The sequence below is a fragment of the Canis lupus genome, chromosome 4, assembly GCF_003254725.2.
Source record: "Canis lupus dingo isolate Sandy chromosome 4, ASM325472v2, whole genome shotgun sequence".
Lineage (NCBI taxonomy): Eukaryota > Metazoa > Chordata > Mammalia > Carnivora > Canidae > Canis > Canis lupus.
Genome location: NC_064246.1, coordinates 17,804,061 through 17,821,413, shown reverse-complemented (window position 1 = coordinate 17,821,413; position 17,353 = coordinate 17,804,061). Strand labels below are relative to the sequence as shown.

The following is a 17,353-nucleotide window of genomic DNA, read 5'->3' as shown; positions in this document are numbered from 1 at the left end:
TTGAACTGCCAAGCTATTAGCAACCAAGAGATTTGATTAGACATCCATATTAATAAACACCTGTCGTAATAGCATAACAGATGTTCTAGAAACACAGCTAAACCAAAATGTAAATTTAAATCTTTTGGTCATATTCCTCTACAATGTGATGCCTAAATTAAATTTCATTACTCTATTTGTTTTACTAAGACTCAATTGCTAAAATGATTCTGCTCAATAGAAAAATGCTTTTATTTTAAATGATTAAAAGGTCTCTGAAATCAAAGCCTATTGCACAAATATGTGAAATTTTCAGTTAAAAATACATTAATTATGTGATATGTGCCTGTTTGCATTTATATATGTATATATGTATGTACATGTATATATGTATATGGATGTATGTGTATAGTTAAGTAAATTTGGGATAAATTATTTTGAAAATTATGATAGTTGAGAACTAGTACATGTAATTTTAATTGATACATACATAAGTCATTCACAGATGTATAGTTTTTGACAAAGATTTATTCATTTGTTGAACACTGGTTCACTCCATACAATGGTTTCTATAATGTACTAAACTATTGCAACTAATATATTTTCTTCCCTCTAGGACCATATTCCATGAAAGTAGTATAGACAAATAGCATGTGTAAAGAAATATTTTTTATTTAAATAAATTTAATAAATAATCTATGTGTATTATCAAAGAAATAAATGCATGTATAAAACCAAAAAAAAAACCAACATTATGATCTGAGTTGAGGAGCTATTTTATTATATAAATGTGCTTACTTTTCTCAATACAACTCCAAATATGGAACGTATCTTATGCACATTTATATGATATCTAATTAGGCAAGTATCAATTTAAGGAAATGTCTACTAGCTAACTATACCAGATTATTAAGTATTTGCCTCAAGAAGTCCCAACATTATATGCAGGTATTAACAGCATTCATAGATATCTATAGGAATTTGAAGTACACAAAGTACTTCCAAATGCAGTAACTCGTTTTAAGGAAGTAGTAACCATTTATAAGTGCTAGCTTCTTCACTCCACCTCCCAAAAAGCAGCAAATTGGCATTAGCATCTAGTTCCTACTGGTAAGAGCATCAGTTTTGACAGAAATCCGTTATAATGGAGTAGTAGGAGCTCCAAGAATAGTGCTTGAAATAAAGACCCAAGGGGGCAATGTTATGGATTCCACACAAGAATACCAGCCTGAAAGTTGTCTGTAGGGAGACAAGACTTCGTTTTACGAAGAACTGAGTTATACGTATATTTTTCAGGTAATGGCAAATTAACCATGGTGAATGTCTCAACATTGATTATGACCCTGAAATATATACCTAATTCTATTTATTAACTGACTTATTTTTATTCTTAATCATGGTTAGATGCTAAAACACCTAGTTCTGTGTTGAAGCTGAAATATCATCTTACTGTGAATTTAGTTCACACTGAAGGTTGACCCAAAAAGTAGTGTTTCTCTCCCTCCTTCTTTTCTCTTCCTCTCTCGCTGCCCTTGTATGAAGCTACACAGACTTCCACAGCCTATTTTGTGAGGCATCAATTCTGTCACCTTACTTCTTCATAGAAACTTGGCCTTAAGTCTTTCAAAATTTCTCCCTCTATTAACTGCTGCTTGTTGCTGAGATTAGCTGAGAGGGTTCAGATTGTCCTCTCAACCTTTTATGTTGTCTTCTCTTTGTACAGCAGGTGAATTTCCATAAGAAGTCTGGATCATATGATCTTTCCCAGATCTGCCTAAATCTTGACTGTAGCATCCGGTGTTTTCTCCTTATCTCTTTTCTTCCTCTCTTGTTGGGATCTAATGAAGCAAGTTTATTAGTTGCCACTTTCATTTAAAGAAAGGTTTTTTTCCTTCTTCCTCTTCTTTGCTTGTTCATTGTGTTAATTTTCTTAAATGTCCTTTTTCTTCCTCAGTATTCTAGAATGTATTTTTCAGAAAATACGATGATGTCTTAACAAACATGCCAGATACCTGAATCTAACCCTTCATTCTCATAGGAAGTGCTTTCTGCATTCCTCCAGAGGGCAGAGCTAGAACCACTGTGAGGAATTCAGATCTTTGTTCAATTTAAAAAAGATAGTTAGCAGTTAAATCTGTCAATCTAACAAAAAAAAAAAAAATCTATCCCATGGAGTTATAAGCCCCTAGTGCAAAAATATGCCATCAGAAATTAGAGAACTATTAGTCATGGAGAAATTATTTCCACAGTTGAGAGAACCTAGACTAATTGGCCATCAAGTTCCTGTTCAACTATCAGTTTCTGTAATTGTATAGTTCACAGGCATTTGCGATTATAAAGTATCATGATTCATGTCTACTCTGATTAGCTATTTTTCACTCGTCTCATTTTACTTACTTTATCCTTTAATATCACTATGTATGGTTTATAGTACTTAGTTGAGAAAGGAACTAGTTCCTTTGGAAATACTCTGTGAATCACTTTCACAACTTCAGCTGGACTCTGAGATGTAAAACCTATATTTTTTTGCTTTTTCATATTCAACTATTATTATATGGTTTCTCTGGTCAATTTCAATCTTGGTACACATCTTAATTATTTTCTCCTTCAATTAATATTCTCTGTCCCAATCGAGTATTGTATCCTATCACTCAGTTTCATTTTCATCTTGGTATTATTAACATCTGAAACTGTATTATTATTTACATGTTTATCTGCCTCTCAATTTTACAGTATTCCCTACAGTTTTCAAACTTCAAAGATATAAATGCCTAGGAAAAACCATGGTCTGTAGTTAAAATTCAGAAATTATTTTTAATGAATAAATTCATATGGATAGATGGCTGAATGAACTACTACTTTTCTACTTTTGCATCTAACAGCTTATGATAAAATAGGGAAGACATTCTTTGTCCAAATGGTCTTTCCATTGGAGTGACATTTCCATCCAGTCATTTTATGTTACAGAGAATAGGGATCGTGCCTTCTTCATGTTTCATTCCATCATATTGCTTAGCAAAGCACCTCACACATAACCAATAATCAATAGTTATCTGTTAAATAAATAAGTTAATTAGCCCCCTTCTTGGCAGTAAAATTGGTTTTCTTGAAGGATCCTAAAAACTGGACTCTTTCATGCTTGAAGACAGGAGAAAGATAGGCTGTGTTTGTTTTGGAACTCAAAGGGAAGAAAAGGAACTGGCAACCTGGGTATTGTAAGCATAGGGCAAAAATTAAAAGTTCTAGGTTTGACTGAGTCCTGTTTTGTGTAAATGTGTAATGTTGATTGGGCCATTAGCTTACATGAAGCATCAGTATTTTCTTCTGCAATCGGGACTGATAATCTGCCATTCTTATACCACACATTTGTTAGTATATCAAAATCATAATATTTAATACATATTAAAATCAATAATCTGTAGGAAAGTGCTTTTCAGTTTGTAAAATATCATACAGTTGTAACTTATTATTATGGGTAACATTAAAACATCCATGAAACCAAGGGTCAATAATCTGTTTAATCCACAAGTAAGACTAACAAGCATCTCCAGTTTTAGCTAGCAGCAGAAAGGGGGAAAGAAGTGAAAGGGAAGAGGCAAAGAATGAAAGAGAAACCAACAATAAGAGAGGGAGAAAAAGAAGAGGAAACATACAAGGTGAGAATGAGCAGAGGGGATATGACCAGAAGGGAAGTAGAGAAGAGGGAGTGGAACGAGAAAGAAAATAATTATATCTGATGGGAATTTGAGAGTAGTACCCATGGTGATCAGGTAAGCTAAAATCTCTAAACTAGCGCTTCATCCAGTTCCAAGAAATAGGCTATGTGAGGTCAGAGATGAGGTAAAGATGTGGGTTTCAATCTAACACGAGATTAGCCAAGATAAAGTGTCATTCCATGGAAATGGGTAAGTCCCATTGCCAGACACAATGTATCATGTACTTGCTCATTATTAAAATAAAAGCTGCAGCAAGAATAAAAGTATATGCTTACTAAGAATCTCTTCTCATGTGGTTGATATGGAACTTTGATTCCAAGAGCCAGACTATGGCAGGAAGACCCCATCTAGTAGTGGGGTACAGTCTTCAGAATCCTTAGTTATAAGCTACAGTACAAATGATTTGATTGCCCTTCACTTTTGGCCTAGAAGAAAGCTCTGCAGTTGTACCAGTCTGGCCTGACACAACTTCCCCACAGTTAGTTATCATGTGCATGGCTTAATGATGGGAAGATAACCTTTGAAAAGAAAATGAAATCATTACTCTCATTTGGTGATCCTCAGGAGCTATCTGAATATGTACAAAACTATAAAGGATGCCCAAGCTCAACTCTCAGAAGACAGAGCAGAACCTACAATCCCCAGCCTTTCAAGTACTTGTCATGTTTCTAGAAATAGCATCTATGTTTAAAAATAAGTTATCCTTTTGTTCCTTGGAATTTTTTTTCTTATTTGTAATGTTTTCTGGTTTTCAATTTGAATTCGCCTTTCACCTTTAGTTCTTTGCTGCTCTAAATAACACCTAAAAATATTCCTGTTGTCTTTACTATAGCATCTGTCCTTTTACAAGAATAAACTGTTTTTAGTTTCTTTAAATTAATGCTTCTTTCTCTCATATCCAATAAGTGAGGAATAATAAAAACACATTCTTATGGTCATTTATACTTTCTATTTAGAACTTATTTATAAAAGGAGAAGGAAGATGTATTATACCTGAGTATATGTTGAAGGCCCATCTTTAAAAATTTTTAAATAAAATAGTGTCTCAAGATAATCATTCATTTCATCCTTTCAGATGCTTAAAGGTGATTATCTGTTATGAATGTGACATTTATTTTGAACCTTTAAAATAAATATACTCTTATTTCTAGTTCTTCTCTTTCATTCCTTCTGGTAATCTATTGTTTGGTATACCTAATAGAGAAAAGAGTACAAAATAAACTTCATGGTCCTGTATTCTTTTCTTTGCACCTGGGTTAAGGGAATTGATTAACTTATCTCTTGAAACATTTATTTGTGAAAGAACTATATGTAAGTTCTTGTTTATCTCCCTACTGCTTTCCTTGCCTCCAGATGTTCTGAGAAACTTAAGTATGAATTGTCAATTCCCCAAAAAGCTTAAGTCTCTAGTTCTAGAGCTAAGACATGCATATACATAACTCTAAGGCAGGAAGGGATGACAATCTCAAGAGAGGTACTGTAAGATGGCAGAAATGTTCAGAGGGACTAAGTATGTATTTATTGCTTTAGGCAACTGGAAAGACCTTCTGGGAAAGATACCATTTGAGCTATGTGTTTAAATGTTAATCTCTAAAGTGGGACTATTAGGTATTCTATTGGACAGTGGAAAGAAAACATTTGAAATTTTATTTCTGTTTGTTATCAGAAATGTGAAGAATTGTATTCTTAGCAGTATTTTATATATGCTTGATGCTGATCCTCTCCTTTACTGTATATTTCAGACAAAAGAGTTCTACAGCCTAGAAAGATTGATTATGGTACCTTCACTTGTTCAATTGCTTTCAACATATCACAGTTAATGTGTGCCTGGTTAACTGGATTTATGGATTACATTATCTAGTTTTTTAAATATTTTTTAAAGATTTTATTTATTTATTCACGATAGACATTGAGAGAGAGAGAGAGAGAGAGAGAGGCAGAGCAGCGATACAGGCAGAGGGAGAAGCAGGCTCCAGGCAGGAAGCCTGACGTGGGACTCGATCCCGGGACTCCAGGATCGCACCCTGGGCCAAAGGCAGGTGCCAAACTGCTGAGCCACCTAGGGATCCCCTACACTATCTAGTTTTTTTTTTTTTTTTAATAAAGATTTTTTTTTTATTTTATTTATTTATGATAGTCACATAGAGAGAGAGAGAGAGGCAGAGACACAGGCAGAGGGAGAAGCAGGCTCCATGCACCAGGAGCCCGACGTGGGATTCGATCCCGGGTCTCCAGGATCGCGCCCTGGGCCAAAGGCAGGCGCCAAACCGCTGCGCCACCCAGGGATCCCAACACTATCTAGTTTTAACTAAGCTTTCATCAAGTTGGATCTGTTTTTAAATTTTTATAAAAAATTAGGATAATTAAAAGGGAAATCCAAACAAAGAATGTCAGAAGTTGACAGTTCTTTTTATTCTTAGGAGGAGATATTTGTTAGCCACATTACAGTTAAAATAAATGATGAACTAATAAAAATTGACAGCAACCAGGCCAATAAAATGAATTATCATAAAGACTGCTTGAAGAATGGACTTACATTCTTTAACACTCATATGTTAAATTTCTCCTTAAGGAATGTATATTGTGCCTTGAGATCAGTTTTAATGACATTATCATTAGCAAGATATTTAAAATAGTTTTTTCTCTTTACCTGATCTCTTTATAATTTATATTTCTCTCTATATTTTATAATATGCATAATTTATTAGCACACAGGTAACATGAGTAAATATACATAGAGAGAGGGGATGAAGTAAAATATGTGTTATCTCATTCTATGCTTGACAGAGCAGGCTGAATGATGGCCCCAAAGTAACCTATTTGGCTAAAACTATGAATGTTTTGCTGTTCAAAGCACCAAAAGTTCAATGTGAAGAGGGGATGTCTTAAGAATCCCAGCTCCTGGAATAATCATATTAGCTTTCTTGGAACTGATCCCATTGAACAGTCATAATCTTAATGATTTTTGCCTTTGGGAAAATGTCATTTTCCCCCCATTTTTTCCCAGACTGTAAGTCATAAAAATGAATTCTATAAGCTTCCTCTTGAAATTTGCATTTTGTTCAGAGTAACCATCTTATCAGGTGGCTAGTGATGTTCTGGTTTCCTATTATTTTCTTCCCAAACACTGCCTCCCCTTCCCACCACCACTTAATTGGAGACCCAGTATCTCACATTTCAAGGAATAGTTTCAAAAAATCCCGGAATCATGGAGATTTAGGGAGGAGCTCTAGACAGGAGAGAAAGGCATCCATTTCAGTCAAGTTCAATATGCTTGCATGCCATCATTAAAGTTTTCAAAAGAATTTCGGGAAACCTTTGAGGCCTATTTTCAGAAAGAGAGAACTGGCAGGCCTTGAATGAAACAGGCCCCCTGTAGAGAAGGGCGGAGGAGATCTGTGGTCCCATGCAAACTGACACCTTGACCCAAGGCACCCATGCCTAACAAAGAACAAAACAGTCTAGAGTGTTAAAAAAAAAAAAAAAAAAAAGAGGAAGGAAGAAAAAAGAAATTCTAAGCCCTGACTTTCTTTTCTAGTCCTTTCTATTGTAATTTTGGTTTAATCAGAAACAAATCATTAAGCACACAATTTGAAACTAGGTTATGGTCCTTTTAATATGGTTCAGTCTGATATCAACATGTGACCCTCCAGACTGAGCCCTCCAATATAAAAGCAGGTCTAAATAACTAAGTATGGCAGGAGTCTATTTTATTTTAAGGCAAGGGATTTTTTAGGGCAAAAAGCCACCACACACAGACAAGAGGGTGGATCACACTGCGGGCATAATGTGCAGGGCTGTGGTTTTACACTAGCTGCATAAAACAGCGTGTATCAAGTCACACTCAATCTGAATAAGACAATTGAAAATGGTAGGCTTTGTGATATCTTAAAATTTAATAAATTGTAGCTATATTCAACAAGACTAGGAAAGAGAGGGAGGCCATGACAAAGATCTACTGGTCTTTTTCCTTATCTCAGAAGCAATGAGAAGGCCAGATACTGGTAGCAAGCCTGACCCTTGAGCCACCTCTATGTCCAATCTGTTAACTGTGATAGATCTTGATGAAGTGATCCATTCACCCTCATGTGTTTCTTCAACAGGACCTTACAATAACATAAGGCTGTGACCAGAGTAGAAAGTGAGTTGATATGTAGGCTTTAAGAATGTCAAATGCTAAATAATAAAAGCTAAATTATATTGTTTTCATACATTGAAAGTGATTATTTTCTACGCTCATAAAATTTGGTCTGATAGTAAAGGAGTAAGAGCAGCTAGTATGTCACAGTGGTTTAAGGGGAAGCTGGAAAAAATGTCCAGGCTCTGTAAGATATCATATACATGATTAATGCTGAGGCCAATGCCAACAGGAAAAAAGAGGGACTCCCACAGTCAGAGAGTATGATTGTATTTACAGTACATTGGCTTTGATTAATGTGCACACTCAGAGAAGTAATGTGTGGAAGGCCAGGAAAGACCTGTTTTCAAATGTTGGTGCTGAGTACAGATTTCCCATTATGTCCTGAGAAGGTATTGATGAATAATGACTTAAAGTCTTTTTTTTTTGGGGGGGGGAGAGGATGCCAGAGGGGTTACTTTTCCATGCATGTAGAAAGATATAAATGGATTTCCTTGTCAATACTCACTACCTTCTGAGTCTGGAGAGCCACCAGTGAGAAGTTTATCCTTTGTTTCAGTTTCAATAATCAATTGTTTGCAAGAGTATCTTAAATAATTTTAACTGTAATATTTTCCCTAAAAGACCCCCTGCATTGGGTATAGTTTCTCAATGTTTTATGAAAACATGTTCCAGAATTTTCAAAGCTTCTAAGTCCCAAAGAAAAAAATGACAACAACAACAACAAAAAAAAAAAAAAAAGAAAAAATGACAACATGCAATAATCACCTGAAAAACTTTCCCCATCTCCCGCAGAATAGAATTCCTTCCCTCCTCTTGCCCCAGGCTCAAGTTTGATGTGTTTTCAGTAGTTGTGTGTGTTTCTTATGTAACCCTGGGAGGAAAGAAAGGCAGGCTAAAATTGATGTGTGGTGTATGAGGGAGGAAAGAGAGCAGTACCAAGCACATAAAGCATCTCTCCAGGTAACTCTGTTTTTTCCAGATTTCCAAAAAGAACATACAGCTAGCAAACCATTAAGAACCAAGAACCTAAAAAAAAAAAAAAAAAAAAAAAAAAACACCTGACACTTTTACTGGCAGAGTAAACACAGATCATGTGAAAAAAAAATAATAAATTAAAAAAAAAAAAAAAAACTAGCAAGCTGGAGAAGCATCCACCAGAGCACTGATTTTGAACTAAGTCCAGGAGAACCAGTAGATCCCTTATAGGAACCAAGTCGAACCACTTGGTAGTGACTTACGGGGACGGGGTAAACTAGAGAATGGCTTTCCAAGATGTCCACCTCCAAATCCCATGAATCCTGTGAGCTTATGAATGTCACCTTCTATGAAATGAAGGAAAGAGAGAGACAGAATCTCAAGCATACTCTACAGGAGTCCAATGAGGGGCTTGATCTCATGACCCTGAGATCATCACCAAAATTCAGACGCTTAACCAACCGTGCACTGAGGCACCCCAAGACTTTGTAAATGTGGCTATATTGGGGATATTCAGGTGGGAAAGTTATTCTGTATTATCTGGGTAGATTCGAAGTGATTACAGAGGGGCTTACAAGAAGGAACAGGAAATCAGTAAGGAAAGAGCCACTGATGTGATGATAGAGTCATAATTATAGTTATGTACTTAAAAAATAGAGGAAGAAGCCACAAGCCAAGGAATATAGGTGGCTGCTAGAAGACAAGGTAGTATCTTCACCCTTCAGAGCCTCCAGAAGGAACCAGCCATCCTGACACCTTGACTTTAGCCTCATGAAACTTATTTTGGACTTCTCACCTCCAGAACTGTAAAATAATAAATTTGTGTTGTCCTAAGACACCAATTTGGGATAATTTGTTACAGTACCATAGGACACTGATGCAAGGACTCTATGTGAGGAAGGATTAGCAGACCAGCTGATACATGTGATTGCAGTTGTGGACATAGAGGGAGCAGTGAGAATTGGCATCCATGCAACTACCAACTCCAGTTTTCCCTTTAGGTCAGCACGAGAATGTCCTTGCCTTTGGAAGAATAGATGAGAGCAGCAAAGTTTCTTAGATGTCTATGATCTTTAAATGTGGTATTAAAACAACTTATTTGATCAGCGAAAAATAGGGCTAACATCACTAGAAAAAACTTGTACCTATACATAACAATTTTCACCAGTTTTAGAATTCTCAAAAGAACATTAATGGCTTCACTTTTGGTTCTAGGAAATTTCCAATTGTCAATCCTACCACTAGGATACATCTCTCTCAGAATCAAAAGTCAAAAGTCTAGTGGTAGAGAAAAACACAATTGTAACTTTCCTTTTTATACCCCCACCCCCTTAGATATATTTACTTTTGGTCCCAAATAGAATGAAAGAAAGAGCGATAGAGAGAAATGTCAAATTACTGATAAAATAAATTTAATCAAAGGAGAAGTTATTTATCTTATAACTTTTGGTACTGGTCAGATAGACAGAATATGATGCTTTAAAGGAACCCCACTAATAAAAACCACCTAGGAATTTCTTGTTCTCATGTATTTCCTTACAATGTATGAAGCATTCCACTGAATCAGACTATCCTTTGAATTTCAGTGCTTCAAGATAAGTCCTCACAGGAAAGCTGTGATGATACTTCCACACATGATTTATTTTTAATTGGCCCTGAAGGTACTAATGACTTCAACCCCTTGCTTTTAAATTTAAGCCAACCAATATTCATATACCTTAAAGAAAAGTTAAGGAACCTTGAGCTTTTAAGCTTCTGTTTCCTTATTTATAGGGTGAAGATAATAGATTGTAGAACAGAACAGTAGATATTAGATTCTTGGAACAGATAATAGATTCTAGGAATATGTAAGGCAGCATAACTTGTGGTATGCACAGTTACAGGAGTGTCCAGGATGCAATCTTAAATTTGTGAAGTGGTGCACAAAGCTGGGTGTGAGAATTCAGTGGGAAATTTGAGCATTTTAACAGTTCCTGGGACATAAAAACTCTGTTAAGTATGCTCTCAGGACAAAATTTTACAAATAGTAGTGAAATCTTCACATGTAGGAAGAACTGGAGAACATTATCTCTGTTTTACTAAACACAAAAATGAAAATACGTGGTTAGCTGACCTCTCCTTTGCCTACAAGTTAAAAACAAACTTTGCTAAGGAAATTCTTCTTCTACTTCTACTTCTACTTCTACTTCTACTTCTACTTCTACTTCTACTTCTACTTTTGCTTCCACCAGATATTCAGTGTTTGGGGCCCTTAAGAGTACTTGATGAAATCCTTCTCTAAATGCTATATAGTCTGTTTAAGATTTGGTACAAAACTAACAAGTTGAGGGTAAATTAGGGAATTTGGGGGCTGAAGAACACAGAAAAGATTTATGCCATATACATATATATTTAGAAAACCAGTTTTTAGACTTGAAGAAGGGAGTTCCTACTTCTTATATGCACACCCTATATACAAACACACAATAATAAAGCAGCAGCAGTAACAGCAGCAGCAATAATTATAACAATAATAGCTGAAAGTATTATCCCCAGGTTGATCCCCCAGAAGATCTCTAAAATAAGCCCTGTCCTTGTTTCATAAACAAATACAAGATTGAATGTGAAAGACTATCATCACTATGCCAAAAGTAAAGCTTACATAATTTTTATCTTTAATAATAGACTATCTACAATGTGATCATTTCAAAACAAAAAATAGAATTGGTGTTCTTCCCAGGCAGAGTATATGTCTCATAATTTCAGCTGTATTGGTGAAGAGCCTTGGTTCTTTCCCAATTTTTTCTCAAGCACTTGGTGACATCCAAAATACCCTTTACAGGGAGCACAGATTTTAGTTGCTAAAAACAAGTATAGAATTTTAGCAGCCCCAGGAATAGGTGCAGAGGAAAAGCTGTAAAACCATGTTTTCTTTTGTTCCTGTGCCCAAACAGAACATATCCCAGTTACGTGAGTCCATGTTTCTGGACTTTGGAATATGGATCAGAATGATGTGTTCCAATTCTTAACCTGATCCTTAAAATCTCCTAGGACAGTCCCACTTATTTTTCATGTTAGATGTGTGGATACAGCAGACCCAGCATAGTGCCATGAAGCCTTAGCCATCAGGTTTTCTTAGAGCTCGAAGACGTGGTTCTTCAATGGCTATGTATCATGTCACCTACTTTAAGCCACTAAAATATTTGATGTTATAGCAATTAGGCTATTATGAATAATATAGGACAAGAGCAGAAATGAAAAAAAAATGTATACAATTCTCAGACAATATTTTCTTTTTTTCATGGTGCAAAACCTTTTTCCGACTTGAATCCCAAAGGTTCCTTAAGATACTAATTACTCAGGCTGATTGTTAGCGGATTATTCACTTGCTGGTTTTCCAAGGACTTTTACAGAGTCCTCAAAACTTGAGAATAACACTTTACAAGAGAAAGTAACATCCGGAGGGAGAGAATCGCCTAATTAAAATTTCATGTTTGAACAGAAGCAGAACAGTGTGTCCTTGCTTGAGTCTGGTACCTCTCTTTATCTCATCATTTTTGGTTGCTTTCATGATAATTACTTCTTTCTTTTCTATCTACTTTCAGAATTAGAGTAAGAGAATCCTGATGGTACCCTTGTAAAGCTAAAGCACTTATCTTGGAAGGCTTTTACCACCAAAAATATGTCACTACATCTAAATCAACTCCTTATAAGGAATTAAAGAACAGCCTTGAACAACAATAATGACTATGAACACACAGTTTATGGGTGTATATATTTTATAACCTATGAAAGGATATTATGAACATGGTTATACAGGGCTATATTGTCATCAGGTATAAGAAAAAATTCAATTGTGTGAAGTCTGTTCATATTGTTTGGCAAGTACTGTAATTTTTAAATAAAAAGGCAAACAACTTTTTTATTAAAACACCATTATTCATAAAGGGATGAAGAAAAGAAAAAAAATAACATTTGCTGAGCATCTAGTATGTGCCAAGTACTGTGGAAAATAAATGATTTCATAAATCCTTACCGTGTGGCAAGTATCATAATCATTTTAATGAAGAGAAAATAAGTTCAGACCAACTGTTATTTATCCAAGGCTACACAGCTCATATGTAACAGAACTGGGATGCAGACAAAATGTATTTACTGAATCCTTATTCATTTCACCCTATTGCAACAGCAAATTTGAGTGTTAGAATTAAATAAAATAACTATATCTAAAGCTAATATTAGATCAAATTTCTATGTCTTGTATTGTAAATAAACATCCAATTGCAATCTCCCCTCTAGTATGGCTTATGCAATGGCTGAGTTTGAGTTTGGTATTAAGAATCCAAGGATAGGGGAAGACAGAGTAAGGGGTACTGAGATAAGTAAAAGAGAAAAGTAATAGTATCTCAAGAATGAAATCCCAAGACTATAAAGTACTGATACCATTTTAGGCATTTGTCATGACTTTAAATGTCTCTGTAATGTAGCACAATTTTATTCTGTTGGAACTATGAGACAAATTTAGCTTGTGTTCCTTGAGGCTATTGTACATGAACAAGTCACTGTTGGCGGACCTCTTAACCACCCAGCTCCTAAATCTAACCCTTGTCTTTGCTGTCTCTTGCATTTATGGTAACTGCCATCAATGGCTGAGGACATCTTTCTAATATTTTTTCCTATATATATTTTATTATCTTTTTCTTGAGGTATAATTGACATATAACATATTAGTTTCAAGTATTAAAAATGATTCGAGGGCAGCCCCAGTGGCTCAATGGTTTAGTGCTGACTTTGGCCTGGGGTGTGATCCTGGAGACCCAGGATCGAGTCCCGCATCGGGCTCCCTGCATGGAGCCTGCTTCTCCCTCTGCCTGTGTCTCTGACTCTTTCTCTCTGTGTCTGCAATGAATAAATAAATAAAATCTTTTAAAAAATGATTCGATATTTGTAAGTGTAATTATCACAAGTCTAGTTAACAATTAAAATTAATATTTTAATTTTATCTTAGCGTGTTTTATTGGGAGAAGTATAAGATAGGTATTAAAAGCAGATTCTGTGACCAGATTGCCTGGGGTCAAATCCTGTCTCTAACACTTACTACCTGTGTAACTTAATAAAAGATGTATTTAACATCTCTATTCTTCAGTTTCCTCATCTGCAGGATAAGGATAACAATAATTCTAAACTCATAGTGTTATTATAATGATCAAATCAGTTTGTGTATGGAATAGTGCCTAGCCCATAGAAATGCTAAATGCGTTAGCTACTGTTATGGAATAAAATATATACTATCATTGTATTCATTCATTAAGTGAGCCACAATGTCATGGGACTTATTCTACATGAATAGCAAAGGAGAAGAAGATTAAAAGGATGGTTTTTGATCTTGAAAAGGGAAGTAATATTATGTAATCAAAAATGTATGGGTTACCAAGTACACAATATATTATAAAGTTTTGTTTTGTTTTGTTTTTAATCACTGGCAGAAAATATCAAATAATTTCATAGATATTTTCTGTCTCTGAAAAGACAAAGCTGTTACTAATCAGCTGTATCATCTCATTTCTTGTGATAATCCAAAGAGAAAGGAGAGGTGGATGCCAAAAATGGGGTGAGGGTGTGGGAGGAATGGGAGTCAAGGTTGGGGCAGGGTCAAAAATGGCTGAAATGTTATACCAATAAGTTGCTAAGGTATCTCTTTCACTTGCCTAAAAGACTTTTCCATGGCAAGCACATTGCTTTCCCATTATACCTTCTAACCTATATTTTAATGATTAGTTGGCAGACTCCCTACTCCGGAGCTAGATCTGCTGTCCTTTCAGAGGAAATAGATTATTATCGCAGCCACCATTTATCAAAGGTTTCTGGCCTCCACTTTCTTTAAAATATTTCTAAAGTTTATCCCATCCTCTTCTGGGTATCTTTCTCAGTTGGATCCAAACTCAATGATTTAAGACACAATTTGCTGACAGGAGATCCTGAGAACCCATTATGAAAATGAAGGCAGCAAACAACCTTTGAATGCGTTTCCCAATTTAAAAAGCCTTCATTACATAGCACTTCAGCATTTCAGGCTGGAATGTTAAAAATTTATCATAGTTTCAGTAATTGCAGCTTCCTCTGGAAGCTTGGCATGATATGGAATCATTTGTAAAATGTGTATTTTGTTTGGCACTCAGTAGGAAGCTTGCCAGGCAATACATTTAATTAGGAACATGAAGAATAGAATAATTGTGGTCTGTCATTACTTTTAAGTTCTACATGTGTTTAAGATAGTGGTCTCATAACAATGTATGAATTTAAAGCGAAAGGTAATTTCCTTTTCATCACTCTAGGGTTTTCATATTGGGAAATATATATTTTGATGGGGAAGTGTACATTAGCTTGCATTCCTTAGATGTAATTCTGTCCATTGTCTAAGCTACTAGAGTGTTCGCTGCAAACAACCTTTGTCCATTGCTTAAAACCTGGAATATTGATACATTGCCTTTCAAGCTTAGACAGCTTTATTTAAATTTAACTTTCTCTAGAGATGCATGTAAATAATGAAGCACATTGCCTTTTGTGAACATAACCATGTACATAACATCTAGTTCTGCTTGATGCATTAAGTAAATGTGATAAGAGCAACTCAAACATTGTAGTAATTAATGTCAATTTTTTAAAAAATCGCAAAGCAACCTATGCTAGTATATCCGGAGGAGAAATATGGTGATAACGATATACCAGGGCCAGGTTTTCACTGTGTTAAACATGGAATTCCATTCTTACTGGAAAACCTGCTTATAACGAATTTGAGAGGCATCATGAGAAAAATGCAGTGAAAGGGCCATTTTGGCATACAGGGCACAAGTGTTCTGGTATTCCAGTTTTTAAGTATAGAATACTCTCATCATTTATCTTTGCATGAATCCCCACTTTTGTTGCTACACAATGATAGTCTCCTTAGTAAGAGATTTTCCTCTGTGATAAATCTCATTAGATTTTGTATCAGGACATCTATTCCAAAGACCCATCCAAGGTGTAAATAAGACAGGGACAGAGATTGTTTCTGTTCCCCTCCTCTTCTAACTCCACTGTATTTTGACCTCTTAGAATCTTCCTTTTCTCACACTGACCAGCTTAATCTTTCCTCACACCTCCTTCACTCTCTGCTCTTTCAGAAGCATCAAAACACTTTTGATGATGTGAATCATCACATCACATCACTGAATCATAAGTGATTCAGTGATTCCTTCCATTCATTCTGTGCTAAGGACAAGGAACAGAAACCAAATTAGAATGGTCAGCATATTGACAGACAGAAGAAAGTAAGGAATCAGACACAGGGAAAAGAGTGGTTGGGGTGTATGGAAGTTTCCATTCTTTAGGTAATCATTTATTTTTGAAGAAAGAGAAGATAGAAAAATATTTCCTTATGTTATCCCCGTCCGAAAGTGTAAGACATGTACTTTTCTTCTTACCTGTCTTGTAAATCTCATAAGTGAACCAAATTATTATTCCATGGCATTTGGAAACAAAACTATTTTAAAGTAACAACTGCCAACAATAACAACTGGTGATATTAAATGCTTATTTTCTATAAAGCCAAGTTCTGAGCACTTTTTAGACAATGGATCAGATAATCATTAGAATGACTCCATGTGGTATGTGCTCCTACTACCTACCACCAAGGAAACTGGGACATAGAGTGTCTATTTATCTCATTTGACTTAAACAAACAATATGAAGTGGTCCAAGATAGTGTGACTCCAGATTCATACTCAGTGTTACTATGATGCTACAATGCATTGTGGAGAAGATATGTGGCCAAAACAAAATGCAGTTAACTGGAAGACTATTTAAAAAAAGGATTATAAATAGGAAGATTAAAAAGTATACCTGGTGATGAAAATGCAATGTTGAATATATATATAGAATATTCAATATATATAATGAATATTCTATATATATATTCAATATTCTATATATATATATATTTCGACCATATATATATATATATGGTCCAAAATCTCATATTTCCTCTTACAATTAGTAAAATACTATTGCTTTGAGATATCTACTATTAAAAATACCTGAGAATGAAAATCTAATGAAGTCCATCTTCTTGGCAGTATCTCCTGAATCTCAACACAATGAGACTTCTTTTGTTTTTCATTTTCCATTTAATATTGCTATCTAATTGGTGTCTCTCCATAACTGAAGGATGTAAAGTGAATGGCCAGTACTCGGGGGCGGGGGGGGAGGCAGACTCGTGTGTGTGCGTGTGTTTGTGTGTGTGTTTGCATTTGTATCTTAGCATAAGCTACTGCAACTAACATGTATTCTTCTACTTTAAGGGGCAAAGGACCACTAAAGCATACCACTGATGTGATCTATGCAGCTAAAATGATATCAGAATCAGGATCAAGGATGGATGTCCTTGCTCGGCAGATTGCAAACCAGGTGAGTTCTCTAGAAATAGACATGATGAAAGTCTTTTTAATTTGCTCTCTACCATGCAACACTGATTAAAACAAAGTTGGATTTTTAATTTATTGGATTGCTTTTTCCTAAGTTATAA

The 17,353-nt window shown here is 35.3% G+C and overlaps 1 protein-coding gene across 3 annotated transcripts in view; it reads left to right on the top strand.

Moving 5' to 3' along the window:
- The window catches only part of CTNNA3 (catenin alpha 3), a 1,671,697-nt gene that overhangs the window by 1,574,380 nt on the left and 79,964 nt on the right, over positions 1 to 17,353 (top strand). For all 3 annotated transcript variants that reach the window (XM_035715351.2, XM_035715352.2, XM_049108978.1), the window contains one exon: positions 17,130 to 17,235. In XM_035715351.2, the coding sequence (XP_035571244.1) occupies positions 17,130 to 17,235 (106 nt within the window). The remainder of the gene's footprint in view (positions 1 to 17,129; positions 17,236 to 17,353) is intronic.